The 18,780-nt window shown below is 45.1% G+C and overlaps 3 protein-coding genes across 4 annotated transcripts in view; 1 reads left to right on the plus strand and 2 right to left on the minus strand.

Annotated features, from left to right (window-relative positions):
• The window catches only part of LRP1 (LDL receptor protein 1), a 56,785-nt gene extending 47,281 nt beyond the window's left edge, over nt 1–9,504 (plus strand). For both annotated transcript variants that reach the window (XM_086831677.1, XM_086831678.1), the window contains 6 exons: nt 9–4,786; nt 4,848–5,234; nt 5,297–6,675; nt 6,735–8,067; nt 8,134–8,260; nt 8,318–9,504. In XM_086831677.1, the coding sequence (XP_086687803.1) occupies nt 9–4,786; nt 4,848–5,234; nt 5,297–6,675; nt 6,735–8,067; nt 8,134–8,260; nt 8,318–8,470 (8,157 nt within the window). In that variant the 3' untranslated portion in view covers nt 8,471–9,504. The remainder of the gene's footprint in view (nt 1–8; nt 4,787–4,847; nt 5,235–5,296; nt 6,676–6,734; nt 8,068–8,133; nt 8,261–8,317) is intronic.
• Nucleotides 9,505–12,035: 2,531 nt separating this feature from the next.
• On the minus strand, nt 12,036–12,663 carry LOC110180602 (uncharacterized). Its single transcript, XM_020948291.2, has one exon. It carries the CDS (start codon nt 12,541–12,543, stop codon nt 12,106–12,108), a length of 438 nt encoding a protein of 145 aa, XP_020803950.2. The 5' UTR covers nt 12,544–12,663; the 3' UTR covers nt 12,036–12,105.
• Nucleotides 12,664–12,847: 184 nt separating this feature from the next.
• Nucleotides 12,848–18,424, minus strand: dpn (deadpan). The gene is made up of 3 exons (XM_020945600.2): nt 16,560–18,424; nt 15,870–15,965; nt 12,848–14,435 (listed from the first exon to the last, which is right to left on the minus strand). Exons 1-3 carry the CDS (start codon nt 16,683–16,685, stop codon nt 13,323–13,325), a joined length of 1,335 nt encoding a protein of 444 aa, XP_020801259.2. The 5' UTR covers nt 16,686–18,424; the 3' UTR covers nt 12,848–13,322.
• Between the last annotated feature and the right edge of the window lie 356 nt (nt 18,425–18,780).

Genomic DNA, 18,780 nt, shown 5'->3' on the forward strand with positions numbered 1-18,780 from the left:
TTGTACAGGCTTTGGTTCCCATCTCCCGTGTGAGTTCCGCCAGTTTTATTGAGTACTTGGCCGCCACGGATACGCTCTACTGGGGTGACAATGAACTGGGCAGCATTTCCAGGGTGAAGCGCGATGGCACCCAGAGGGAGACCATTCTGGAGGCCATTAATCTGGCTGGCTACAAGCAACAGGACTGGCTGGGCGGCATTGCCATAGACTGGGTGGCCGGGAATATCTATTGGAGCGATACGAAGCGCAATCTCATCGAGGTAGCCCGTCTGGATGGCAGCCATCGCTATGTGGTGGTCTCCAATCTGGATAAACCCACAGCCCTCGCGGTGGATCCTCAGCAAGGCCTGCTTTTCTATGTGACCCAGCAGCACATAGGGCGTGTGGGCCTCGATGGCAGCCAGCCTTTCATCCTGGTCAACCAGACGCGTGCCAATTGGGCTGTGGGCAACCTGGTTCTAGATATTGAAGCCACCAAGGTATACTGGTGTGAGCGCAACCCTGATGCCTTGATGAAGGTGGACTACGATGGAAATTTAAGGCAGCAGCTGCTGAACTTGACCCTCAGCAACCCAGTGGCGCTGGCCAAGATGGGAGATTATCTCTACTGGGCAGAGAACAAGTACAATGAAGGCACTATTCGAGTGGCGCCTCTGGCAAACCTCAGTCGTTCGAAGGTGATCCTAGAGACCGAGCAGGATGCCATCAGGGATCTGAAAATATACTCCAAGCGGATACAGCGCGGAACCAATCCCTGTGCCCAAAGCAACGGTGGCTGCGAGCAGCTCTGCCTGTTCAACGGCACCAGTGCCATCTGTGCCTGCGCCCACAGCCGGCTGGCGGCGGACGGAGTCACCTGTGAACCGTACGAGAACTTCCTGCTTTTCAGCTATCGCAGCAACATCGAGAGCATTCACATGACGGAGCATGCGAACAAGAACTGGCCGGTACAAATGATATCCAACAGCAGCATGATGAGGAATGTGATAGCCATCAGCTACAACTACGAGGAGCAACTGGTGTACTATTCGGATGTCCAACTGAGCACAATTAATCAGGTGCACTTCAATGGCAGCGGCCAGCGCGTTTTGGTGGGCCAGCAGGAGCGAGTGGAGGGTTTGGCCTACGACATGGTTAACGAGCAGCTATTTTGGACATCGAATAATAACAATGCGGTCATTAGAAGTGTAGAGCTCGGACATCTCGCCAAGCAGGCGGATCAAAACCAGAAGCACGTGAAGAACGTGCTGAGTCTCAGGGAGAAGGACAAGCCGCGCGGAATTGCCGTGGAGCCTTGCCTGGGCATGATCTACTGGACCAACTGGAATGAGGAGTCGCCTTGCATACAGCGCTCTTACCTCACCGGCTACGGCACAGAGATGATCATAAAGAAGGACATCAAGATGCCGAATGCCTTGACCCTGGATCTGGAGCAGCAGAAACTATACTGGGCGGACGCCAGGCTGGACAAGATTGAGCGCACCAATTACGACGGCACCAACCGGGTGGTCTTGGCACATTCCACACCCAAACACGCCTTCGCGATGGCTGTGTATGGAGACCTGCTCTTCTGGACGGACTGGGTGCTCCACGCCGTAGTGCGGGCCAACAAGTACACCGGAACGGATGTTCTCTTCCTTCGTGAGCATGTGACCCGACCCATGGGCATTGTGGCGGTGCAGAACAGCAGCATCAACTGCGATGAGAATCAGTGCAAGATCTTGAATGGCCAGTGCGAGGATGTGTGTATTTTGAATGCAAGCGGACAGGCCACCTGCCACTGCACCCAGGGCATTCTGGCGCCCGACGGACGCCGCTGTATCGCCCCCGTGAACACGAACTGCGGCACCCTGCAGTACAACTGCCACTCCGGTGAGTGCATCCCCATGGAGCTAACCTGCGACAATGTCACCCATTGTGCTGATGGCTCTGATGAGTGGCGCAGCTACTGCATCTTCCGCCAGTGCCCGGATACGCATTTCATGTGCCAGAACCATCGTTGCATCCCTAAGGAGCACAAGTGCGACGGTGTGCAGCAGTGTGGCGATGGCAGCGACGAGACCAAGCTGCTTTGCAAGTGCCCACAGGATCAGTTCCGCTGCGGCAGCGGAGAGTGCATCTCAAGAAAGTTCGTCTGTGATAAGATGAAGGATTGCCGGGACTTCAGCGACGAGAAGATGTGCGCTCCCATGCCCTGCGAGGTGGGCAACGTGGCCTTTGAGCACTGCGGCAATAGCACCATCTGCATCATGCCCAGCTGGCGCTGCGATGGCGATGCGGATTGTCCCGATGGAACCGATGAGCTCAATTGCCCGAATCGCACCAATGTGAGCTGCGATGCTAACCAGTTCCGATGTGCCACCGGTAACTGCATCCTCGCTGCGTGGCACTGCGACGGCGAGAAGGACTGCCCCGATGGCAGCGACGAGTTGGGTTGCCGCCACGAGTGCCATGGCCATCAGTTTGCCTGCGACAACGGCTGCATTCCGGCCAGCTGGCAGTGTGATGGGAAGAGCGATTGCGAAGATGGCTCAGACGAGGGCCCGCAGTGCCCGAGTCGACCATGCCGGCCACATCTCTTCCAGTGCGAGAGCTCCGGTCGCTGCATACCCCACAAGTGGGTATGCGATGGCGAGAAGGATTGTCCCAGCGGGCCGGGGGATACGGGCAGCGAGGATGAGGGACCCCAATGTGGCAGCATCGCTCACATTCCCGACTGTCCGCCGCCGGCACATCTCTGCACCAGCGGTCTGTGCATTGACTCCCAGTACGTGTGCGATGGCGACGAGGATTGCCCCGGCGGTGACGACGAGTACGAGGGCTGTGTGCCCGCCTTTGTACCGCACTCCTGCCCAGGCGGATCTCTGATGCACCAGTGCCAGGACGGCAAATGCATATTGAAGAACCAAACGTGCGACGGAAAGCGGGACTGTGGCGACGGCAGCGATGAGTTACCCCACCTGTGTGCCCACACGAGGGGTTGCAATGGCACCGATGACTTCCGCTGCAAGAACGGGGCCTGCATCAGTGCGGATTTGCTCTGCGATCGGAGGAACGACTGCGGCGACTTCTCTGACGAGGAGCTCTGCAACGTCAACGAGTGCCTCATTATAGATATCTGCGAACATGAGTGTGAGGACTTGGTTGTGGGCTACAAGTGTATCTGCAGTCCCGGCTACAAGGTTCTTCCCCAGAGTCCACATCTCTGCACGGATGTCGATGAGTGCGACGAACAACAGCCCTGCTCCCAGACCTGTATCAACACCTACGGCTCATACAAGTGCCTGTGCGCCAAGGGGTACGCCTTGGTGGATCGTCACACCTGCAAGGCCACCAGCAATGTGTCCATGGAGCTGATCTTCTCCAATCGCTACTACATCCGGCAGGTGAATATGTCGGGCAATGGCACCATTCTGATCAACGAGCTTTCCAATGCCGTGGCCTTGGACTACGACTGGGACAGTCAGTGCCTGTACTGGTCGGATGTCACTAGCACAGTGGGCACCATTAAGCGGTACTGCCCCAAGGAGAATAAGACGCAGACCCTGCACCAGGCCATGTTGAAGAATCCCGACGGCTTGGCCGTGGATTGGGTGGCCAAGAATCTGTACTGGTGCGACAAGGGACTGGATACGATCGAGGTATCGCAACTGGATGGAAAGTACCGGAAAGTACTGATCAACGAGCATCTGCGGGAGCCACGCGGCATTGCCCTTGATCCGTACCAGCGGCACATCTACTGGTCCGATTGGGGAGACAATCCACATATTGGAAAGGCAGGCATGGATGGCTCCAACCCGAGGATGATCATCCGTGATGGTCTGGGTTGGCCCAACGCTTTGACCATTAGCTTTGAGACGCAGCAGCTGTTCTGGGGCGATGCCCGGGAGGATACCATCTCGGTGAGTGATTTGGATGGAAATCACACGCGTCTGCTGTTGGCGAGGAGCATCAATCCGGAGCTCAATCTGCATCACATCTTTGCCATTGCCGTGTGGGAGGGGCACATTTACTGGTCGGACTGGGAGACCAAATCCATTGAGTACTGCAGCATTTTCAACGGACAGAACTGCACCACATTGATTACCACCATCCACCGACCGATGGATCTGCGGGTGTTCCATCCGTATCGTCAGCAGCAGCCGATGAGCGGTAATCCCTGCTTGAAGGCAAACTGCTCCACTCTGTGTGTCCTGTCGCCGGAGGAGCCCTACTACAAATGTCTCTGTCCCACGAACTTTGTGCTGGCAGCCGACAATCGCACCTGTCGCGCCAACTGCACTGCAGCTCACTTCGAGTGTGTGAATACCTACAAATGCATTCCGTTCTACTGGCGCTGTGACACCCAGGATGACTGCGGTGATGGCAGCGACGAGCCGGAGACCTGTCCGCCTTTCCACTGCGAACCGGGTCAGTACCAATGCGCCAACAAGAAATGCATCCATCCATCGCACATTTGTGACGGCACAAATCAGTGTGGTGATGGCTCCGATGAGCTTAACTGCGACAAGTTCACCTGCTTCGATACGCATCTCAAGTGTGGGGCAACTGCTAATGCCAGTGCCTTCTGTGTGGACAATGTCAAGCGATGCGATGGAGTCAGTGATTGTCCCGGTGGGGAGGATGAGGCTGGATGCACGCCACTCGTCTGCATGAAGGACCAGTTCCAGTGCGGCAACAACCGGTGCATGCCGTACGTCTGGGTGTGCGACGACGACATTGATTGTCCGGACAAGTCGGATGAGGCCAACTGTGAAAATGTGTCCTGTGGACCCAATGACTTCCAGTGAGTAAAGGTCTTTCTAATACATTGAATCCTTCTTAATTTAGCTTTATTCTCTTTGTAGATGCAACTCTGGTCGCTGCATTCCTCTTGCCTGGCGTTGCGACGATGAGTCTGATTGTCCTAATGGTGAAGATGAGCCTGCCAGCTGTTTCACCTCCAAGGCCACCTGCGATCCCACTTACTTCAAGTGTAACAATTCCAAATGTATACCAGGACGCTGGCGATGTGACTACGAGAATGATTGTGGTGATGGCAGCGATGAGCTTAATTGTCAAATGAGGAACTGTTCGGAAAGTGAGTTCCGCTGCGGAACGGGCAAGTGCATTAAGCACAATTACCGCTGCGATGGAGAGATTCATTGTGATGACAGCAGTGATGAGATTAACTGCAACATTACCTGCAAGGAGAAGCAGTTCAAGTGCGCAGCCTTTAACACCTGCATTAACACGTAAGAGGAGACTCCTAACCTATCTTTATATAAATATTTTAATACCACTTTGATTTTTCCAGGCAATACCAATGCGATGGCGATGATGACTGCCCCGATGGCTCCGATGAGGTCAACTGCACTTGTCCCTCGGATCACTTTAGCTGCGGCAACGGCAAATGCATCATGTCCCGCTGGAAGTGTGATGGCTGGGACGACTGCTTGGATGGCAGCGACGAGAGTTTCGCCACCTGTGCCCACATCCATTGCCATGCCAATGCTTTCAAGTGCAAGAACCAGTTGTGCATCCGAAACTCTGCCCTCTGCGATGGCGTCAATGACTGCGATGAGAAGGAGGACGAGTCGGATGAGGTATGTGCAGCGCTGCCAAAGTGCCGGCATGATCAGTTCCAGTGCGAGAATGATGACTGCATTGCCAAGATCTTCCGCTGCGATGGGCAGTACAATTGCATCGATGGATCCGATGAGATGAATTGCCAGCCGCCGGTGTGTGGATTTGGAAGCTGCTCGCAGATCTGTATTGAGAAGAAGGCGGGACACTTTAACTGCAAGTGCGCCGAAGGCTACCAAAAGGGAACGGCTAAGAATGCTACTTGCCTGGCTTCCGGACCGGATCAGATCTTGCTGCTTGCCTCAGAGCAGGAGTTCCGATTCATATTGCCAGCCAAACAGGAAGGCACCACTGTGGTGGGCTTCTTCCAAACAGACAGCCTCAAGATCGATGTCTTTGATATACTAATCAGGCCAAAGGATACGCTGCTTTTCTGGATCGACTCGCATCATGGGAAGGTGCACACCATGAAGATAGCCACGCCGCATGTCGAGGGCACTGGAGTGCGAGTGCGTCGAGATCTCAAGGAGCTCACCGCCTTCAATATTCCGGAACTGGATGATCCCAAGTCATTAGCTGTGGACTGGATTACGCAGCGGGTGTACATCATAGATTCGCGACACAACCAGATCCTGGCCACAGACATCGAGGGCAAGAAGTACATATCTCTGGTGTCGACAGGCATGAATCCCACGGATATTGTCCTGGAACCCGAGTCGCGCATAATGATTTGGTCCACGCTGGAGAATGGTATCTTGGTGGCCTCTTTGGATGGCAGCAACAAGAAGAGTCTGGTGGAACGCGATGTGGGCTGGCCCATCAGTCTCTCGATGGATTATCCCACAGGACGACTCTACTGGGCGGACTATCGCAAGGGAACAATCGAGACGTGTCGCCTCAATGGCAAAGATCGGAATGTGGTGCGGCGTTTTGGCACACGGGAGAAGCCCCAGAAGATTGACGTGTTTGAGGACTTTCTGTACATCAAACTGTATGATCAGAGCATTATCAAGATGAACAAATTTGGCAACGATAATGGCACCTATCTACTGAAGGGCTATCGCTCTTCGGACATTGGCATTCTGCATCCCATGAAGCAGAACAGAAATAGTATGTTTTTTTAATTATTTCTTTCTTGGTATTGTGATTTAATCTTATTATATTTGCAGTCAGCAATCCCTGCGCCAAGGATCCTTGCAAGCCCTCACGTGCACTATGCATTCTTTCCTCGGAGACGTCCAGTGGCTTTAGTTGCCGCTGCCCTGAGGGCTATGTGATGACCGAGGAGGTCTGTAAGGCTCATGCGGACATCCCAGACTACTGCCCGCTGCAGTGCAACCTGGGCACATGCAAGATCGTGGATCATGTGCCCAAGTGCATCTGCCAGCCGCAGTTTGAGGGTGAGCTGTGCGAACACTATCGCTGCTCTGGTCACTGTCTAAACTATGGTGTATGCTCGGTGGCACCGCAGCTGCCTGGCTCTTTGGATCCGCCGCCACTGAAGTGTACCTGCACGGCCGGATGGTCGGGAGCGCGATGCGAGACCTCCATGCCTGTCTGCCAGAGTCGTTGTCACAATGGAGGATCTTGCCTACTCTCCGAGACGGAGGGCATGAAGTGCAGCTGCCCGAAGCTCTTTACCGGCGAACAGTGCGAACATTGTGTAAATCTCACCTGCGAGAACGGTGGCATATGTCGGGAAACATTGACGGGAACGCCACAGTGCGAGTGTCCAGATGGCTTTACGGGCAAGCGATGCGAGATCGATGAGTGCGCCGACTTTTGTAAGAACGGCGGCTCCTGCGTGATCGGCTCCAAGGGCCAGCGGCAGTGCAGGTGCCTCAGCGGCTTCTATGGCGAGCACTGTGAATCTAGCTCTTGTCGGGACTTTTGCCAGAATGGCGGAACCTGCTTGGAGCGTGGTGGTCGCCTGTCCTGCACCTGTCCACCTCGCTACATTGGGGATAGTTGTGAATCGGATCTGTGCAAGACCTTATCGCCGCCGCTCTTCTGCGACACTGCCAAGATACCCGCCAGGGATCCCTGTACGGCAATCATTTGCCAGAATTCGGGAACTTGCCATGTGATCAAGGGAGTGGCAATGTGCAATTGCACGGACCAATGGAACGGCGACTTCTGCACGACGCCCGTTTCGGAGGATAATCCCTGTATCCGGTACTGTGCAAATGGTGGCGTCTGCCACCTGGATGAGTATATATTGCCACACTGCAGCTGCATTGGTGAGTGGCAAGGTAATGCCTGCGAACGACCACCACCTTGTGTCGGCGGTGTGTGCAATGTCTGTCGTCCGGGTAGCTCCATCAATGAGTGTTTGTGCGGTGACAACAAGGTGGTGCCTTGCCTGGTGGACAGTGCGGATGCTCTGAAGGGCGAACAGGATGCGAATGAGTCGGGCGGAGGCATCTTCTCGGTTCTTGCGCTCATCCTGGCTGTGATTCTACTGGTGCTTGCCTTGTTTGCCGGCGCTGTTTATTTCCTGAAGTGAGTTTTCTTTGGAAATATTTCATATGACTTTTTAACTAATTAAATGAATATTATTTCCTATAGAAAACATCGCATAGCTCAACCATTTTCGCATGCCCGTCTCACGGATAATGTGGAGATCATGCTTACCAATGCCATGTATCGAGGTGATGCGGATGAGGCGCCCACCTTTGCCAGTGAAGATGATAAGGTAATAGAGCAATTCAGTTAATATATCAAAATTTATTATAATATTTAATAATTGCAGGGCAACTTTGCCAATCCCGTGTACGAATCCATGTACGCGGATGCCATACCGGAGCCAGTGAGCACGGAAATAGCCCATAGCACAGCCCCGGATGAGCGGAAGGGTCTGCTGCAGCACACGCACGATGAGAACCATACGCCGGACATACTCTGATGATTGACATGCTCCGAACGGGAGCTGTGCTAGGCACAGTCGACGGATATAGCCCACATCCCAAGCAACACACTCAATACCGATTTGAACTCGAACAAATGGACTGATAGCTTAGCCATATAACGAATTTTTTAAACGATTTTTTGTGTACATTTTTGTATTTTATTTTGTTTCCTTTTTTAATTAATTTTTTTGGTTTTAATTTTTATTTCTTTTTTTGGGCTGACCTATGGCCCACCTCCATCCAAAGAGCTGTAACTTGGGCAGCCTTGCTACCCTTTGTTATGTCCCCGAAATGATGATGTCCTTATATATACCTTAGCCGTGAAGTCGGTCAAAAGAAGACGTTCTTGTCATTTGTTTACACGTTTTACAAGCAATGCGCGCCTTTTGATAAATGAATTTTATATATCTATATAGTATATAAATATATGTATGTGTGGATCTGTAAATTTTTATAGTTGTTAGATTTAGTTAAAGCTCGCGAGCTGAAGAATAGACGAGAGAACGTTGTAAATATTTTATAAATTTATTGCCGTGCAAAAGCAGCAGCCTAGTTAACATTTAGACAGGACAAGCGAAGAAAACAATTCGATCAATCACTAACCATTTGCCAATTTAGTGAACAAGAACAAGAACAAGAGTTCGTCCCTTGAGATTGACCAAAAAATGCATTTAAATTAATTTAGTAGTCTCTCAAAATACAGAGAGGGAGCCAGCACAAGAAATAATTATACAAATTAGCAAGCAAATTGCTTAGAAATAATTGCATTCTCACATCATACTTTACACAGTTAAATGCATGTGTAGCAATATTTAGTTTGCACAACAAATTTCAACTCAAATTGAAAGAAAATCTCACTTTTCCTGTATAAAATAATGCTCAGACAAAGCCAAATTTTAACAAATATACATTGTAAAAAATTTAATAACTCTACAGACATAAACAATATAAATGTTAAGCACTGCAAAAAAAATCTAAGGAAATTGTAAAAAACCTAAAAATAAATATTCATTAATTCGCAATAATAAAAGGCAAGTGTTTTCTTAAAGTAATCAAAGGAGATAGAGAAGGGGCTGAAATTATGAATTCTTTTCCCAAGGAATCCGCAGCATATCCGCATTTCAATGCCTGGGAAACTAAAAGGAAACACTTTTTCACAGGGGAAACATCTTATATCTAAGGTTGGGTTGCGCAAAGCTGTTCAATCACCGCCATCTCACGCATATATATACCGATAGATACACTTGTTACCCACAAGAAACCCAGATAGGATAGGATCTGGGCCCATTCAGCAGGACGACCTATTGGTTTCTAGTCTTTTTGTTCTGTTCTGTGTGAGAAATGCAAGCGATTTGAATTCGCCGATGCACACACAGGTAGGTAGTCGGGATACATTTCATCCTTTTCTCTGTAGCAGAAAGGCAACGAAAAAGGATCACAGGGGCATATTCAAAGTACACTGAGTGTGTGTGTGTGTGGGAGAGTTCCTGCTAAAAACACGGCATGACTCTGTTTCCAGCAGGAATAACTCTATTGTGGCCAAAAGGAATTCGTCTGTGGGAAAAATCTCCACAGAGCTCTATTCTATTTGTTTGTTTGGCAAGTTAATTTGTTAAATGACAATTAAATATTCGGGATTTGCAGAGACAAAAGAAGGCGGAGGCGCTATAGGGACTCTATCCAGGGTAATGGAAAACAAGTTTCTCCCTAAGAAATTACCTCAAATATCAATAATTTCGGGAAGCTGAAGTCCTAGATAAAATATCAAAATTCTAGGGACTTTAAATCACTATTTTGATATGATATTTTTATTGAAAATCCAAGTAAAAATATACCATAACTTGATCAAAAGTGCATTAAATTCAATTCGGAAAGCTATCCTATGCTAGTTTTTTAACTTAATAAATCTGGAATTTTTGACAATTTTAACGAAGTATCCCCTTGTAAAAGTCTGAAAAAATGGCTAAAAATTTTTTTCCTTCTGGTCGGAAACGACTCCTTTAGTAATTATCGCCAGAGTACTTATAATATATTCATAAGAATATGATACAGGAATCTTAGATCAATATTTTTATACACTTATTATATGAGTCATTTTGAACGCATTTTCCTGCAAAAAGCCGAATTTTATATATCCTGGCAGTTTGCAATTGAATTATTGACATCTAATTAGAAATTGATCATAACTAAGCTTAACATTGTTAATTCTTTGAATCTATATTTATCAAATTGTGAAATGAAATTTTTTTGAAAGATCAAAGTTTAAAAATCGCATAGCACAGCCAAAAAAGCATTAAATTCAAATTAGACTAACAAATCTGCATACTTAATTTTAAATGTAAAAGATTGAAATTTTCTCAAATTTTTGACAATTTTGACGAAAAAAAATTAAAAAGTAAAATTTTTCTTTCGACTCGGTTTGAAAGATTTGTCTGTTTATGCTGATCAAGAATGTATATGATTTATAGGGTCGGAAATAACTCCTTCATTGAATTTCAAGCTCCTGACTGAAATTATAATACCTTTCAAAGGTATAAGAAATGAAGATAAATAGTGAAAAATTTCAATGTTCTTGAAATTATACGAAATCAAGGAATTCCCACAGCGATTCCCAAGAATCGAAATCAAGAGTAAAAACAAAAGTGATAGCCGAAACCTCACCAACAAAAAAAAAGAAAAATACACTCACATCCCAAGGATTCCAAGCCCAACCGATCCCAGCATCAAATCACAGCGCAAACACAGCGCACAAAAGGGCATGAAACCGAAGGATCCGATCCAATCCGATCCAACGAGACAAGTGGAATGCAAGGCGTACGCAGGACGAACAACCACAAAGCAAACAAGCAAAACGATAAAGGATCTCAAGGATGTGTGGGAAACACACCGGCAGAAGACGCGGACAAGTGCAACGGTATTTGGGAAATGCAAAAGGATAATAGCGTAAAGAGGAAATGAAAATTATGATAATTCTTCGCGGAGGTGTTGTTGTTTTTCTCACAGCAGGATCGGGTAACAGCAGCGCCGATATGATTGAGTGTGGGAAGTGCCGACCGAGGTTCGGACCGAAGGATCACAGGATCCCTAAGGAGTCGGGGGCGACACTCGACAGCCACACGCAAGCCAGGAGTAGAACATGGAACAGGCTGTTGCGGAAGTTATTACGGAAGTGAAATCAAATTTTTTAATAAAAAATCAAAGAAAAAAGGGGAGAAAACGAAAGGGAAAGGGGGAAAGGAAAAAAGGGCAGCCGGAAAAATTTAAAATGGGAAATGAGGATGTAAATCAATTTGTAGTTGGTAATTATTATTGAATCTCTTCTACACTTGAATTTCTTTTCAAGGAGCTAGTGTGAATAAATATTTCTTGCGAAGGATATATCTACGAAATAGATATATTAATGATCGACTATAGTTTTAAATATTTTTTTATTATTTACAATCAATAACTTGCGACCTAGTCATAGCTATAGAGAACAAGTTCAATCTTTATTTTATTTTCTTATAACTCTCATGTTTATTATTTATTTGTAAGCAAATTTTAGAAAAACAACTGGCAAAGTATTAAATAATATGTATATATTTTTATTATTATTTATTTATTTATTTTATTAATAATTAAAGTGCACTGCTCAGAAGGTCCCTTCAGCGACATCCACTTCATCCTGCGTGTAACCAAACAATCTCTTGAGCATATTGTAGATAATCATTTGTCGCGTCACTTCCGCCTCGTACTGCATATAGTCCTTGAGACGATTCTGTTTATAGAGCTGATCCAATAGGTCGAATAATTCCATTTCAAGAGTCCGAAGTGGTGCTTCCAGCTCTGGGGAGTGGGTGCCAGCAAACAAAGCCTGCATGTAAATGGTGGAAATCTTCTCCAAAGCTGTGTCCAAGGTGTTTAAAATAACATCTTCAGGATCATGAAGGAGCTTGACAGGACCAGTAAGTTTGGGAGAAGCACGATATTGATGCAGGCTCTCTTCTGTTTCAGAATCAGGATCAGTTGCCAGACTAATTAGTGGCATAATGGCCATAATAAGTAATAAATAAAAAGCTTTTCTCAACATGGTTACAATCTTATTTTTTAAAACAAACTCGGATTTTTAACACGCCTGAAAATCACTGCGTGCCTGTGTCTGTAATAACTTTTGTTTTCCGACTAAAATTTGGAACTAAATGAATTTTCTAAGCTTATATAGGCTCTTTCAGTAAGCTATAGATGTCGTTATCGGTTTCGTAGATCATTGAAAATATGTTGAAATTGCATTTATGGCAGATACAGGGCTTTTTCCGCGAACACTATCAATTCATTTCCGATTTTCCAATGCTACACACACTCATTTCCCCCTGAAATAACCTTTCTACAGTAAATTCTCATCTTGTTTGTCTTTTATTATTATTATTTTCACTCTTTTGTATTCATTTAAACATTAAAATTATAATCTTTAAAAATAAAACACTAAAATAGAAACTTGAAAGACTTAATCATAAACACACACTATACAAGAAAATCTACATAACTTAAACAGATTATCATTTGTTTTAGTCAATTAAATATTTGTTAAGGATAAAGAAACATCGCATAAGAACATTATTAATGAACTACATAATAGGCGTATATAAAAAATGCTTAAATGAGAATTACACAAAAAATATACAAAAATCACAGCTGAACTTAAAAATGAGAGAAAAATTAAGAAGAACATATAGAAATCGTTGAAAACTTAATGGGGTTTTGGGATAAGTTCTAAAGCATTTGATTTAAATCTTTGAAAAAATTGCAATGAAATAAATTAACAAATTTGGGAATAAACTTAACATAGAGAAAGTGATTAAGTAGATCCCTCTACCAGGGCCTCCAGGCGGAGGCGGACTTTTCAATGGCGCCGGCCAGGAACTTCTTCGAAGACGGCTGCTCATCCAAGGAGCAGTCGCTGGAATCAGCCTCAGCCTCCCGTTCCCGCTTGGCAACGCCGCCGCTGGTGGAGCTCACTTGCTGCTGTTGCAAGTGGACCAACGATCGGGAGCATCCGCTGCTATCGTGACTCCCGGCACTCAGGTTCAGGGATCCGCTGGTATTGAACGAGGTCTCGGCGCTGGTTGGAGGCGGCGTGGAGAATACCCCGGCAAAGCTGTGCTTACTCAGCACATCCACAGTGGGCGAGGCAGTCCGTGAGGATTCCTCCTCCTGGCTGGATATGGAGGAGATGGGACTCAAGGGCGGACTGCTGGAGGTGTTCTTCGCCGGTAGCTGTGTCTGTCCTGGGAGCTGGGTGTGCATGGAGTTGGCTAATCCTGGAGCAGCCTGGCTAGCCACCGGCTGGCTAAAGGCACTCATCCTGAAGCTCTGTGTATAATCACTCAAATGCGTGGGATTGGCAATGCTGGCCAAGGCAGCACTGGCTGTTCCGGCTGCCACTCCAGCGGCTGTGCCCGGCCAGGCAAAGGGTCCTGGCGGCGGAGCACTGGATCCTCCCGTATTGGGCATAATCAGAGCAAATTCCCCGGATGGCAGACGAGAGGGTATCAGCTGGAGTCCACCCATTTGAATGGCCGGAGCCGAGGACTCGGTGCGACTGTTGTTGTTCAAATCCTGTGGCAGTGAGGGGAATAGAGGAGCCGGTGCAGCTGTGACAGCTGCTCCAGTGGTGGCACCCGGAAAGACTCCGCCACGATAGCCATTGCTGAAGTTACTCATTGATCCAATTTGCTCCAGACTATTGGCACAGTTATTCAGATGAGCACTGAGCCGCTGACGGACACCCGAATCTATGCCATCCAATTGGCTGACATAACGATTCACCTCCTCGGCGCACTCCACAAAGCCCGTCTTGAATTTCTGGACCACTCCGGGATCCGACTGGATGGCCATGTTCAACTGCTGGCGCTGCACCGACTGCAGATGCTTCACCGTCATCTCAAGTATGTCGGCCTTCTCCAGTTTGGTATGACGTGCCGGCTAAAAGTAGAGAGAGAGGAAGAAGACAAAGTCAGATAATGATGAAATAAAGACGGCCTGGAGTTGGCCAGGCTAATTGTTTTGGGCCCTACAACAAGTTCAATGGCTTGGGAAACTGGGAAACTGTGTTCCAGGGAGTTAAGGAGCACACGATTCGTGCCTCATATGTCCAACTATTCGCGTGTAATCTGGCGTCCACTTCAGTCCAGTCCACTCTGCAAATATCACACGACCAAGGTGAGGATTCAGCAACTGCAGCAGCACAAGAACGAATGAAGATTGTTCTGTTGCACTGAGAGAAATGGGGAGTTTCTAAGGGTTTGAATTTAAATTGAAGAAGTTCTGAGAAAACTAGGATTTTAGTGGAGAAATACAAAAGGTTTATGATTTTTCTTGAGCTATGAAAGATCTTTTTTAGGAAATTGATCAGAACACTTTATATTACAGTGTTTTCAAAACTAATTTTTAATTATTTTGAACAAACTTTTTAAGCAACATTAAAAATAATATATCAACAGTTTTATTTTAATATTTTCGTTAAACATGTAATGTTATAAAAAGAAGTCTAAGATCGGAAATGGTACCTTTTTAAAAAAAAACCTTTTAGAAATTTAAAAAACTTATAATTTCCGAAAGACCTTTCTTTCCAAAAGCTTTTTTTAAGAAGAACATCTTGAAAAATTTGTAAGTTTTTTAATATTTTGATTTTGTTTTTCGCTCAGTGCAATCTTTGTGATTCTTGGCTCCCCGTACACCCATCATCTCCATCTCTTTCTCGCCCGCTGGGACTGCATATTTTAGCAAAAGGTTCCCACGCAGGTCGCTCGCCATACCCCCGCTCCGACCTCGCCCCGCTCTCTGCTCTGTCTGAACCTTTTGTTTACTTTTGCTTTTTTTTTGTTTTTGGTTTTTGGTTTTTTTCTTCTTTCCCTCAATGTCTTTCTTATTTGATTTTCGGTCTTCTGGTGCAGAGTCTCCTGCAGAATTCTGCGGCATCAGCGGCGGCTTGAATTCTGCTTTGTAGTTTTCTCACAGCAGGATCACTCCTTGGAAAAACTGGTTTCGTTCGCATCTCCGGCGATTTCTGCGTAATTCCTCGACTTGTTAACACTTTTTGGCCTCTCCACTGACTGACTCCTCATCGGCGCTCTCGTGTAATGATCATCAATAAAATTTAATACTCAATTAGAGCCTTGGTTTTTTCTTTTACAGTCCCTCTCTATATGTCGTAGGAGTTGTCGAGTTTTTTTTTATATATGAATCCTTTTTGTAGTTTTGCCGCCTTTTGGACACTTGTGTTTCAAGGGTTTTTTTTATGGTCTGACATAATTTATATGGAAAGCGTACTGAGATATAGATCGGGGGTCTAGTTTCTAAATATCAGAGGGAGTGGCAACTTTCTTTTGGTTTGTTGTAAAGGATAAAGATACTCACGTCTTTTTTCATGGCCTCCAGGATCAGGGACTTGAGTTCGTTGAGGCAGTGATTAATGCGAGCCCGGCGACGTTTCTCCATTATGGGTTTGTTGGTCTAAAAAAAGGATAAAGAATAGGGTTTATTAATTGGTTAATTAATTAGTTTAATTATTTAATTTTGTGATTTATTTGGGAAAAGTTATTTATTGATTTATGATGTGAAATATTTAAGGTCAAAAGATATTTGTAAATAAGATAAACTATGAAGAATTACTTTAAATAAAACTATTAGATTGAAATTAGAAAAAAAGTCTTTGAAAATGGTTTTCGATTGTTTACTTTATCAAATATTATTTAGAATTAATGGTTTTTGTTCCAACCTTTAGATATTGAAGATTCAGGGTAAATTATAGATCATATTTTAAAGAAATTGTTTGACCTAAATAGAGTAATATAGAGTAATATAATTTCATTATTTTACAGACTCTTGTCTGATCTTCTTATACAGATATTTTTAAGGAACTATAAACATTATTCAGTACTGCTATACATTTGTTTTAATTTATATTTCGAAGAACAATATAAGCCTAATAAAATTTTATAAATAAGATTTTAATTTTAGAAAAATTGTATATTTCATTTTCAAAAAGGAACCCCATATCATCCTCTGTACTATATAAATTCCCTCATATCTTAGTCCTTCACTCACCTTTCTCAGCTCAGCCTTGGACAGTCCATTAGGATTGACCTGACGTCCATTGCTGCCATAGCTATCGCTATAGCCATTGGAGCAATCGAAATCATCATCCGAATTAAGATCGTGTTTGTAATCCATTTTGTGTAACGATATTAATTTGTATATATCCAAAATATGCAGTAATAATCCAAAATTTTGCAGCTGATATTAGTTCAGCAAGGGTTTTATATTTCTTTTTTCACAACACAAATAGTTATAACTTTGGTTCAAGTACGAAATAAATTTAACAATTATTGCACGTACTTTTCATTTAACAAAAACTTAACAAACGTGTTTCGCGTTTTCAGTTCGTTATCAGAATTTAATATTGATTTTAGTGTTTAGTGTTCATTCGAAGAAGTTCGAGAGCGGCTGACGACCGCGCTCACGGGATGCCAAAAGGATACTGATCCTCGGAACGGCAGAGCACTCACTAAAAACGAATCGCGACGAAGGCGAAACGAGTCCCCGAGTGGAAACGGTGACGCACTCGTTTACCTGGCGATGCAGCGGGCAGAGGCAGCGACAGCGACAGCGGCAGAGGCAGGTAGACAGCTCAACGATCGTCTTCTGCAGACTGAGAACATTCAGGGAAGCAAAAGAATTTCACTCAAATTAAGAGTGAGTGGAATCGAGTGAGTGGTATTGAGTGAGTGAGTAGTATTCATTTGCGTGACAAAGTGAGTGAGTCAGGGTTGTCGAGTCAACGGTATCCCAAGGGATTATGGTAAATCGAAGCTTAGCTAAGTAAACGAACATGAACCCGACTCTCGGACTATAGAAATAACACAACATTCAGTTAAGCCAAGTCATTAGCACAATTTTAACAAGGAATTTGTTTGTAAAAGATAGATTCTTAAGACTGTTATCAATTTGGAGAACAAAATACTCATCTACAGAAATATTTTAAATAATTTTGGCATGAGTTTCTGACAAAATGGACATGGTTTTTAATGAAAATTAAAGCAAACATAATTTTTTAACTGTCGTAGAGATGTAGTAATCATTATGAGATATTATAGTACAAGAAACCATTGTAAAATCTTCCAGTAAAACCCAAATCTGTTTTAGACAAAATCCCCATTTACCTATAAACTCCATAATTAAATTTAAAAACTCTTCATAATCAAAAATTATCCATATAAATTGAAGTATAAACTCGAACTCCTTAAAGACAGATGGTTGCTACAATCTCTACAAGTCCGGCTGCATGTTTTGAGTGTCTGATGGCATTTTAGTCCTTTAGATCTCTCACCCTGATCCCTTAAACTTGATCAATGCCCGTCCAATGATTTGCAATTCATTAAGGAGAACTTCTTTGGCAATTGTGCGACGCAGCTGCCGCAACCCCCGTGAGGCAGGACAACCCCCTGGCAAGGCGAAATTATATTCAGGATCTTAATTTTTTGCCTGGCCATCTTAAAGGGGGTTGCTTGGGATCGCGCGATCAGAATTTGGGACTTGGTTTCATCAGGGTCGTGGGTCAATCATTACGTAGAGCTTACCTGACTTGGGCCAGTTTTTCTATATGGCACAGAGATTTTCCTTTTTCAGGCAAATTTATTACTTTACGATGTTGGCAGGATTAAGGCCAAAGGAGTTTGTCAATAACCATGGTCGCGTTCCATGCGCCAGCTGCCAGCTGGTCCATCTACCTAAAAGTTCCATATATATTCCTATATCTGGGGAGTAACCTTAAATATGGCCTGGCAACTCTGGTTGTGCAAAGCGCCCCGATCGCAGCTGACATTACGTTTATTTCGAGCGTAAATCCCCGCGTTGAACAATAATAATCTGAGCGATCATCCATCAACCGCGATCACTGCTGCACTGATCATGTCAGCATTTCGTAAATTGAATAAATGCTAGCCAGCTAAACCAAAAGGGGTTGGCTTGAATTCAGGTCTGATCGGTATATAACATTGTATGGGGGTCATTTCGGGTGATGCTGTGAAAGAAACGATATGGGTTTTAAATAAGTTTAAAGCTTCAGCAGACTCATTTTTAAGTTAATCATTTTAAAATAGATGATTCTACTTTTATTTTTTCCTTAAACACAGAAATAATAAGATACATAACTCTTACTTTTTGTATTACAACTTCAGTTCCCTATAATACCCTGACTTGTAGCTTCAAAACCACCTACCAAGTGTATGATGCCTCCTGAAACGATATAAGTAACAGCTAATAAAGA

Source organism: Drosophila serrata, unplaced genomic scaffold (assembly GCF_035046125.1).
Source record: "Drosophila serrata isolate PLE 108 unplaced genomic scaffold, ASM3504612v1 contig_240, whole genome shotgun sequence".
In the NCBI taxonomy this organism is placed as follows: domain Eukaryota; kingdom Metazoa; phylum Arthropoda; class Insecta; order Diptera; family Drosophilidae; genus Drosophila; species Drosophila serrata.